Raw genomic sequence first — 11,612 nt, 5'->3', positions numbered from 1 at the left:
CTGGCACTTTCCGAGAAGCTGAGCGCTCGAGCTCAAGGCAACCCATTCACATGCGCAACACCACCGCACAGCCAATTGGGAAACGTAGTTTTTCCATTACAACTAATAGTGTTGGCGCACTGTTCGATTTGAAACACGCAAAAAAAGAACTACAGTTCCCATCATGCTACGAGAACATGTCAGTTGGTTGGCGTTTATTTATTCCGCCCACTTTGCGTCTCTGCGGGAGCGTTGAGCTGAGCACGTGATATGAATAATAGGAGGACGGAAAAGGATGAGCTGTGGGTACCAAGGGAGGGGGCGAGGCTGGTTTTGGAAGCTTTGGTTATTGAAGGTGGAAAAGATTATATTTATTAAAATATGCAATGATCTTCTCCAACTGCACATTCCTTCTGAAAGACACAGGTTTTAAATTGTATAAATCGTACATCGTTGCATGGTGGCGTGGTAGATTCTCTCCTGGATGGTGATTCTCCAAATGAAATAAAGTGAAATAAAACCTTCGTAAGTAATTCCAGAACAAACATAAATCTTAATTAACATACAGCGTAACTGACAGGGTTCAGAATCTAGAATGAGAATAAAGCTGATTAAAGCATTCTGGGTGCGTAAAATTTATCAAAATTAATTTCTGTTTCAATTTCTGTTTATTCAGGACCCGCTGGGCCTCGTTAAAACCACGACACTGGATATTGCACCGTCATAGTGAACAAAGTAAAATACATAGTTAAATGCTACTGAAAACTTAATTCGCTCGTTCATTTTCGTTCGACTACGCTGATTTCTTCGGTTAGCTTTAATTGTTTCAGTGGCCAGCAGAAATACACGACGATGGACTAGCTCTTGAAGGCAAGGGCACTATGTTTGCAATGTAAATGTACATGAAGACATTGCAGTAAGATCAAGAGAACTTGTTTGAACATCGACTGATTTGCTTCAATTGTAAACCTAGTTAAAAGGATATATCAATGGCCTTTTGACAGGCCAATATTTTATAAGGAGAAATTGAAAATATGAGCAGGAGTAGGCTATTTGCCTTTAAGCCTACTCTACCATTCAATATGATCATGGCTGATCATCCAACTCAGCACCCTGTTCCTGCTTTCTCCCCATACCATTTTACCCCATTAACCCTAAGAACTATATCTAACTCCTTCTTGAAAACGTTGAATGTGTTCGCCACAGCCACTTTCTGTGACACAGAATTCCACAGGTTCACCACTGTCTGGGTGAGGAACTTTCTCCTCCTCTCAGTCCTAAATGACCAACCCTATATATTTAGACAGTGACCCCTGGTTCTGGACTCTCCAGACATTGGAAATATTATTTTCATTTATTCACTCGTGGGACGTGGGTGTTGCTGGCTGGCCAGAATTTATTGCCTGTCTTAGTTGCCTTTGAGAATGTGGTGGTGAGCTGCCACCTTGAACCACAGCAGTCCATGTGATATGGGATGGCCCATAATAGGCTTAGGGAGGGGATACAAGGATTTTGAACCAGCAACAGTAAAGGAACGACAATATATTTCCGATTCGATGGTGAGTGGCTTGGAGGGGAACTTGTAGGTAGTGGTGTTGCTATGTATCTGGTGCTCTTATCCTTCTAAATGAAGGTGGTTGTGGGTTTGGAAGATGCTATCTAAGGATCTTTGATCAATTTCTGCAGTGCATCTTGTAGACAGTACCCACTGCTGCTACTGAATGTCAGTTGTGGAGGGAGTGGATGCTTGTGATATGATGCCATTCAAATGGGCTGCTTTGGCCTGAATGGTGTCAAGCTTCTTGAGTGTTGTTGGAACTGCACACTATCAGGCAAGTGGGGAATATTCCATCACACTCATTTCTTGAATCTTGTAGATGGTAGATAGGCTTTAGGGAGTCAGGAGGTGAGTTATTTACCGCACTTTAGCCTCTAACCTGCTCTTGTGTGGTTACCCCAACCAAGGATGTTGATAAGGGGAAATTGATTCGGTGATGGTAACACCATTGAATGTCAAGGGGCAATTGTTTGATTATCTCTTATTGGAGATAATCATTGCCTGGCATTTTCAAGGTGCAAATGTTACTTGCCAGTTGTCAGCCCAAGTCTGGATATTGTGCAGATCTTGTTACATTTGTGCATGGACTGCTTCTGTATCTGAGGAGTTGTAAATAGTGTTGAACATTATGCAATCATCTGTAAACATTCACGTTTCTGATCTCATGATGCAGGGAAGAACATTGATGAAGCAGCTGAAGATGGTTGGGCCTAGTCTGAGAAATTCATGCAGAAATGGCCTGCAGATGGGATGACTGATCTCCAACATCCACAGTCATCTTCCTATGTGCCAAGTATGACTCCACCCAGCGGAGAGTTTGCCCTGTGATACCTATTGATTCCAGTTTTGCAAGGGCTCCTTAATGCCACAGTTGTTCAAATGCAGCATACTTGTCAAGGGCTGTCACTCTCACCTCTGAAATTCAGTTCTTTGTCCGTGTTTGAACGAAGGCTGTAATGAGGTCAGGAGCTGAGTGGCCCAGGCAAAACCCAAACCAGGCATCACTGAGCAAGTTATTGCTGAACAGTGCTGCTTGATAAGCATTGTTGATGACACCTTCCATCTCTTTAATGATGATTGAGAGTAGACTGATGGGTTGGTAATTGGCCAGTTTTTTGTGTATAAGGTGTTATTGGACAATTTTCCACATTGTTGACTAGACCACCAGTGTAACTGTACTGAAACACTTGGCAAGGGGAGCAGCACGTTGAGGAGCACAGGTCTTCAGTACTGTTGCTGGAATGTTGTCAGAGCCTTTAGCTTTGCAGTTTCCAATGCGTCCAACTGTTCCTTGATGTCACATGAAGTGAATCGAATTGACTGAAAGCTGATATCTGCGATGTTGGGGTGTGACTAGAAGAGGCTGAGATGGTTTATCCGCTCAGTACTTCTGGCTGAAGATTGCTGCGAATGCTTCAGCTTATCTTTTGCACTGTTTACTATGTCTAGTCCTGTTTGAATTTCATAGATTTATATGAGATTTCCCCCCCCCACCCCGATCATTCTTCTAATTTCCAGTGAATATTGTCCTAACTGATCCATTCTCTCTTCATATATCAGTCCTGCCACGCCAGGCATCAGTCTGGTGAACCTTTGTTGCACTGCCTCCAAAGCCAGAACATTCTTCCTCAGTTAAGAAAACCAAAACTGCACACCTACTATTCCAGGTATAGTTTGCCAAGGTTCCATACAATTGCAGCAAGACATTCATGCTCCTGTCTTCAAACCCTCTTGTTGCAAAGACCAACATACAAGTTGCCTTCTTCGACACCTGCTGCAGCTGCATGCTTACTTTCAGCAACTGGTGTACAGGTACATACAGGTCTTGATGCACCTTCCCCCTTTCTCAATATATTACCATTTAGATAATAAACTGTCTTTTTTTGCTACCAAAGTGCAACCTCACATTTATCCACACTGTACTTCATCTACTCACTCAATTTACCCAAATCACGCTGATGCATTTCAGCATCCTTCTCATAGTTCAACATCTCTTACAGTTAGTTGCCTCATCTAAATATTTAATATATATTGTGAATAGGTGGGGCCCTAGCACTGATCCCTGTGGTACCCTACTTGTCACCACCTGCAACTCAGAAAAGGTTTATTCATATTCTTTGTTTCCTGTCTGCCAGCCAGTTCTCTATCCATGTCAATACATTAGCCTCAATCCCACATGCTTTAATTTTACATGCTAATCTCTTATGGGGGACCTTATCAAAAACATTTTGAAAATCCAAGTAAACCACATCTACTGGATCCAACTTTATCAACTATACTAGTTACATCTTCAAAAAACATCAGTAGACATGATTTATCAAGCATGATTTCCCTTTCATAAATCTATGCTGACTTTGTCTGATTCTGATACAATTTTCCAAGTTTTTTACTATTAAATTTTTTCCAGCATTTTCTCTACTATTGATGTCGGGCTCACCGATCTATAATTCACTACTTTATTCTTAGAAACTGTTCCAGACCAGAGTCGATAGAATCTTGAAAGGTGACCGCCAATGCATCCATTATTTCTCGGACCACTTCCTTAAGTGTTGTAGGATGTAGGTTATTAGCTACTAGGGATTTATTGGCCTTTAATCCTATCAATTTCCCCAACACCATTTCCCTACCAAAACTGATTTCTTTCAATTCATTCATCTCACAATACCTTGTGATCCCCAACATTTTTGGAACATTATTTGTGTCATCCTTTGAAGCAAAACCAAAATATGTACTTAGATAACAAGGTCTAGAGTTGGATGAACACAGCAGGCCAAGCAGCATCAGAGGAGCAGGAAAGCTGACGTTTCGAGTCCAAAACATCAGTTTTCCTGCTCCTCCGATGCTGTTTGGCCTGCTGTGTTCATCCAGCTCTACACCTTGTTATCTCAGATTCTCCAGCATCAGCAGTTCCTACTATCCCAAAATATGTACTTACTTGGTCTGCCATCTCTTTATTCCCCATTATAACTTTCCCTGTTTCTCACTGTAAGGGACCTACATCTGTCTTCACGAAATACTTTCTCTTCACATATCAATAAAGGGTTTTACAAACAATTTGTATATTCCTTGCAAACTTACTCTTATACTCTATATTCCCCATCTTAATTAATCCCTTTGTCCTTCTTTGCTGAAATCTAACCTGCTCCCGATACTCAGGTCTGCTACTTTTTTGGCCAGTTTGTATGCCCCATCCTTGGATCTAACACTGTTTTTAATTTCCTCTGTTAACCATGGTTGGGCCACCTTTTCCATTTTATTTTTGTGCAAAACGGGAATAAACAATTGTTGCAGTCCCTCCATTAACTGTGTAAGTGTTTGGCATTGCATATCCATCATCATCATATTATGGTCACATTCCCCAAACCATTTCAGACAGCCTGACTATGACTTATACCTTTCTCATTACATAATACCCAATCTAGGATGACCTGCTGTCTGATTCTTTCCTCTGTTTGTTGATTGAGAAAACCATCTCATATACACTCTAGGAATTCCTTCCCTATGGCATTGTTACTGATTTGACTTGCTCAATCTACATACAGATTAAAGTTGTCCATAACCACAACTGTATCTTTATTGCATGCATCTCTAATTTCCTATTTAACACCTTCCCAGTGTTGGTGGATTCTGCAGATAATGATGCCAGGGTGAGAAGAGAATCAGATGCACTGGCTATGATTAGGTAAGTAAGAGTGGAATCAAGTGAGGGTGGATCAAATAAACTGGAAAGTGGAAGAGGCATATTGGCGCAGCATAGTGTCATTGTCCATGTCAAAAGCTGAAGAGAGGATAAGCAGGATGAAGAGGGATAAATCACACCTTCACATTAACATTGGATGTGATTGGTGACAAAGTTAATGCTGTTAGGTTGTGTGTTGGCAGAAACCTGCTTATGGAGATTTGAACATGGATTTATGAGAAATATGCACAGATTTGGAAACCCCAGTAATTCTCTGTCTAGTGACCGTAGTACTAAAGATTTAACTCAATAATCTCAGTCTGACGAAAGGATATATTTTTTGTTGAAGGATTGTTTTAAAATTACACCTTCTGCTCTGTTTGTTCCTTGTCAGAAGAATTACAAGGTTGAATAAATAAATATTGTTTTCAAATTGAGCTGGTTGTTGCAGTTTTCGGTTAACTTCTATAACACTGTAATAGTAAATGAAAGCTGCTTCATTAGAGGACTTGAGGCTGATGTTTCGGGCCTAGGCCCGAAACGTCAGCCTCTCTGCTCCTATGATGCTGCTTGGCCTGCTGTGTTCATCCAGCCTTGCACCTTGTTGTCTCGGATTCTCCAGCATCTGCAGTTCCTACTATCTCTCATTAGAGGACTTATTGTGGAGAAAATGCTTCTGGCATTTATTCACAGCAACTGTTACAGTGTCCCATTTAAGCACTGCTCACAGTGTCACAAGAAAATCTAACAAGAATAAGAGGTCAGAATGGAATCACAAACACTATACAATAAGAAGGAAACAAAAGCTATTGTTCTAAAGGAAGGAAAAACAAAAAGCTGAACAGACTAATGCATACACTTGAACCACATATTTCCTGTGTCAAGTGTGACAGAAATCCACCATCTTGCAGTGAAACAGTTAGTCTAAGTTGCTATACTGTTGTTTTACATAAAGTGCATGCCTCATTTATTCCATGTGTATTATCAGTCTTAGCTTTTAGATTAATAGATCTGACAAATGTTAATTGATAAAGAATTTAAACCAGTGTAACATGCTGAATAGGTAGAACTGTCCTGTTAATACTACTAACTTTAAAATTAGAATATAGGTTTTTTAATATTGTATCGTCTTTCAAATCAATCCAGATTAAATCTACCCAAGGACAGATTTGTTTGATCATTGTATGTCATTTGGAGGTAAAACTTGGGTGAAGTATTGATAGTGCTAACTTATTTAATAGCACAAATATGATACTGCTATCAGGAAAACCTGAAAAAAAAATCAAGAATGGCTGAACTTAAATATTTTCTGCTGTAGTTTTAGTTACTGATAATTTGAGAACAACTCCTGTATCTAGTTAATCAGTGGAGTTTGGTGATGAAAACAATGAACTATTGTAACAACTGTTTGTATTTACCTAGTTTTAACATAGAAATAGATTTTAAAAATGTCTTTGAAGCAGACAGTAGCAGAGAAATTTCAAAATGAAGTTCACAAAAGGCTTAAGACAATTTAAATGAGGCAAAGGGAAGAGAGCATGATAGAAAGCCAGAGTCAGAGAACTGAAGACCAACTGGGTCTGAAAAGGGTTTTCATAGACATCACATGTAGCTCAGTGGCACCTTGGCAGGTTATGTTGCCACATCCAGTTACAGAGAACACAGAATTCAGCTCACATTCCAGTGCAGGAATTTAACTTCTTTCGTGGTGCCACCTTTTGGTTTAAAATTAGGCCCATCTGCCTTCTCAGTTGGGTATAACAGGTTCTATAACACCATGCTGAAGAAAAGTAGTGGAATTGTCTCTGGTATTCTAGCTGATATCTCTCCCTCAACTATATAGTTTGAAAAAAAAAACAGATTACACCTTCATTATTGCATTGCTGTTTGTGAGAGCCTGTTTTGTACAAATTAACTGCCAAATTTTCTGCATTACAGAAACATTTCTGACTGCAAAAGTCACAAAATTTGCTATATAAATGGATTTTTCTACATCCTGTTACATTTCAAAGATTGTATTAGCTGCAGAAATATCAGATAAAATGGGGTAGATTCAAGATGGGGAGTAGGGGGAAGGGTAATTAGTATAGCAAATTTTGAGATACATCATTTTGTTAAATGGAATTAAGTTAATCCTAATTAAGGTTAATAACTTAGTCCCTAGAAGAGAAAAGTAAACCAAATGGTGTAGAGAAGCAAAACACATTTGAAAATACAGATATATAAAATCTTTAAAAGTACATTTCAAGTTCATACAGGTATTAAGTTGCAAATTAACATCATTTATGAAGGAATAGAGTACAATAGGAGGAAAACAACATTGAATTTGTGTAGAACCTCAGTTAAACTACATTTGGAATATAATGCCAGTCAGGACTCCATTCTAGCAAAAGGAAGCTAAAATAACTGCACAGAGGCCAGTATCCCATCACCAAGTCAGCCAGCTCAGAGCCAGTCCCTAGAATGAAGAGACTCTGAATATTGGGTTTATATTTGTCAGCCAGGGCTTCTCAATTGGCCCAAGTTAACAATCCCAATTAGGGAACTCGTAGTCAATGGATCCACCTGACTCTCGTTCCAATCACTACAGAAGCATCAGAGAAAGTTGAGAAAGGACGTATAAACATTACTAAAATTGATAGAATGCAGCTTTCCCATTAAGCAGGCAGAAGGGTTTGAGGTGTAGAGAGAGGCTGAATAGGCTGGGGCTATTTTCCCTGCAGCATCAGAGGCTGAGGGGTAATCTTATAAAGGTGTATAAAATCATGAGGGGCATGGATTGGATAGGGGGGTCCAAAACTAGAGGGCATAGGCTTAAGGTGAGAGGGGATAGATATAACAGGGATATAAAGGGCAACTTTTTCATGCAGAGAGTGCCGCATGTGTGGAATGAGCTGCCAGAGGAAATGGTGGAGGCTGGTACAATTACAACATTTAAAGGGCATCTGGATGAGTGCATGAATAGGAAGAGTTTAGAGGGATATGGGGCAGATACTGGCAAATGGTACTAGATTAATTCAGGATATTTGGTCATCATGGATAGCTGAACCGAAGGGTCTTTTTCTGTGGTGTACAACTCTACGTTGAAGAATCTGTCTCCAGGTGCTAGAAGATCAAGAAGGGAGTCTCTAGATATGCTTAATGGGACGAATGCAGAGAAACTGATTCCACTTCCATTGAGATTCCACAAAAATGGAACATAAGTATGTGATAGCCATTAACAGATCAAATAAATGGGAATTAATTGATTGTCATTATGTGGAATTGTTCAAGCAGAGATTCATCTTTTTTAAAAGATAAATGGAAAATCCTAGTTATTTACAAAAGTAAAAAGTCAGAAGGCTTCAATCATCTAGCAGGACAAAGGCAGCAAATGCATGGGAACATCACCATTTGAAAATGTGTATCCAAGAAACACACCATCCTAACTTGAAACTATATTGCTATTGCTTTACTGTCAAAATCCTAAATTTCCTTTTCTAGCAGTACTGTTGTACATTGACAGCCCAAGGACTGCAGCAGTTGAAGAATACAGCTGACTACTACTTTCTTTAGGGCAATAAATGCTGGCCAAGCCAGTGATACCCATATCCCATGAATGAATGAAAAAAAGATCATTTTTGTCATACAAGCATCAACAAAGTCAACACTAAATACTACCTATTTTCTATTCTAATGTCCAGAATTAACATGAGTTAAAACAGTTCAGAGTCACAAAATTGTTATGGTGCAAAAAGAGGTCATTTCTTCCACTGCATCCATACCAGGTGCTAGAAGATCAAGAAGGGAGTCACTAGATATGTTTAATGGGATGAATACAGACAAACTGATTCCACGTCCATTGAGACTCCACAAATATGGGACATAACTATGTGACAGCCATTAACAGATCAAATAAAGAACCCAATGGGAATTAATTGATTGTCATCACGTGGAATTGTTCAAGCAGAATGAGCATCATGGCTTAGTGCTATTCTTCCACTCTAGCCTAGTAACTCTGACATTATTTATATCTAAATAATTATTTCATGCCCTCATGAATGTTTCAATTGGATTTGCCTCCTCATACTTCAATGCATTCCAGATCTAAACCACATGCAGTGTGAAAAAATAATTCTCACAACATATTCACTTTTGTTCTTCGTGCTTTTATGAGAACATTTCTTCCTGTCTGCTCTGTCCTGATTTTGAAAATTTTAATCAAATCTCCTCTTAGCCGTCTCCTCTCCAAGGAAAACAATCACAACTTCTCCAATTCTCCAACCTATCTGCATAACTGAAGTTTTTCATCCCTGAAACTATTTGCATAAACTTCTTGTACTCTCTCCAATGCATTTACATCCTTCTGAAACTGTGGCATGCAGACTGCAACCAAGGTCTAACTCTGTTTTATATAGGTTCAGCATGACCATCCCGCTTTTGAACTCTATGCAAGTCGATTTTATGCACAAGTTGGAACACGATGCAGGACAATAGAAAATAGCCATTCATAAGTACGAGGAAACATTCGTATGTTGGATCTTTAAAATGATCATTAATGCACCCCTTACAGGGCTGTATTCGTAAGTATGAGCATTGGTAAGTCAAATGTTAGGGGCGGCACGGTGGCTCAGTGGTTAGCACTGCTGCTTCACAGCCTCAGGGACCTGGGTTTAATTCCAATTTTAGATGACTTGCCTGTGTGGAGTTTGTGCATTCTCCCTGTGTCTGCGCGTTTTCTCCAGGTGCTCTGGTTTCCTCCCACAGTCCAAAGATATGTATGTTAATTGGATTGGCCATGCTAAATTGCCCATCGTGTCCAGGCTAAGTGAGTTAGCCACGGGGAAATGCAGGGAAAGGCTTAAGATAGGGGTGTGGGTCTCAGTGGGATGCTCTTTGGAGGGTCATTGTGGGCTCAATGGTCCAAATGGCCAGATTCCACATTGTTAGGGATTCTATATGGATATGGTTCTAAATGTTTGTAAATTGGGGAACCCTAGTAGAGACACATTTCTCTGTTCTTGCACAACCTTTAGAATAGTGCCCTTTATTTTCTACTGTCCCTCCAATTTCTTGTGGTCTTTCTACCAAAGTGCATCACCTCACACTTTTCTGTATTGAAACTTGCCAACTATCCATCTACTCCACCAACTTGTCAGTGCCCTTTTGGAGCTGTATAAAGTGTCCTCAAAGTTTACAATGTTTCCAAGCTCTGTACTGTCTGCAAATTTTGAAATTTTCCCCATGCACTCCAAGATCTCAAGAGTTTTTAATGCAGTCAGCATCTTCCATCAACAAAAACATTATCACAATCACTAATGTTAACCAATTTATTGGTGATATTTTTACTTTAACCTTTTTTTTTGCTTTCTTCCTTTCTTTCACAGAACAGTGAAAACATACAGTGCACCCTAACCCATCTTCTATCAGGGCACCAAAGTTTTAAAACAATATATTAATAATGGAAGTACATAACCAGATATCAGTGTTAAAAGTTAGAGGATAAAACTTATTTATTCTTCCTATTCTGGCCAACTAAAAGAAGACAATCGTCTAACAATATACTACAAACATAGTGCCCCTAACACCTTGGACTCTTAAGTTACTTGGATAAGTACATGAATAGGAAAGGTTTGGAGGGAGATGGGCCAGGAGCAGGCAAGTGGGACTAGTCTGGTTTGAGATTATGTTCAGCATGGACTGGTTGGACCGAAGAGTCTGTTTCCATGCTGTATGACTCTATGATTCTATTTGCTAGGACTGTTTAGTCAGGACACGTCATAGCCACACATAAAATCAGGTAAAAAAATTGGAAATACTTCACACCTCTAGCAGCATCTATGGAACAGAAACATGTTAAACTTTCCAGATCAGTGACCTTTCTTCAATGCAGCGAAAAGTAGATATGTTATTGTTTAAAGCTAATGAAAAGGTGAAAAGTGGTGGACAAAAGGGAAGGTCTGTGATAGGGTGGAAGGTGGGAGAGATTAAGTAACAAAAGAAAAAATGAAAGAACTGCGGATGCTGTAAATCAGGAACAAAAACAAAGTTGCTGGAAAAGCTCAGCAGGTCTGGCAGCATCTGTGAACGAAAAAACGGAGTTAACGTTTTGGGTCCAGTGACCCTTCCTCAGAACTGCCTAGTGGTAATAGGCCAGGTTCAAATCAGTTTCCAAATGATATCAACAGCACAGGACACAAAGTACTAGTGTATGCATTATAAAGTGGTTGTCTATCTAAGTCAATCCATCTTAGGACAGATGCAATTACAGCTCCATACGTATTTCACTTGAAATACATTGTGTATATGCAAGTGTCTATCAAGTTAGAAAACTCAATCATGAGTAAAATCCACAAAGTTGAGCATCATCCAATGTTATGAAATGAGAAAAGTAAAATCTTCTGGGCATTTTTCTAA

General features: G+C 39.5%; 2 protein-coding genes across 2 annotated transcripts in view; one reads left to right on the top strand and one right to left on the bottom strand.

The window, feature by feature from the left end:
- wnk1b (WNK lysine deficient protein kinase 1b) overlaps positions 1 to 110 on the bottom strand; it is a 180,687-nt gene extending 180,577 nt beyond the window's left edge. The window contains exon 1 of the mRNA XM_048608023.1: positions 2 to 110. Within this exon, the coding sequence (XP_048463980.1) occupies positions 2 to 46 (45 nt within the window). The 5' untranslated portion in view covers positions 47 to 110. The remainder of the gene's footprint in view (position 1) is intronic.
- Positions 111 to 9,717: 9,607 nt separating this feature from the next.
- Positions 9,718 to 11,612, top strand: part of LOC125485401 (ninjurin-2-like) — a 194,029-nt gene continuing 192,134 nt past the window's right edge. The window contains exon 1 of the mRNA XM_048608018.1: positions 9,718 to 9,778. The gene's annotated coding sequence lies outside the window, so the exon portion shown is untranslated. The remainder of the gene's footprint in view (positions 9,779 to 11,612) is intronic.

This window comes from Rhincodon typus, chromosome 18 (genome assembly GCF_021869965.1).
Source record: "Rhincodon typus isolate 14 chromosome 18, sRhiTyp1.1, whole genome shotgun sequence".
NCBI classification, from domain to species: Eukaryota; Metazoa; Chordata; class Chondrichthyes; order Orectolobiformes; family Rhincodontidae; genus Rhincodon; species Rhincodon typus.
The sequence above is the reverse complement of the archived record's forward strand: the minus strand, read 5'-3'. Positions and strand labels throughout refer to the sequence as shown.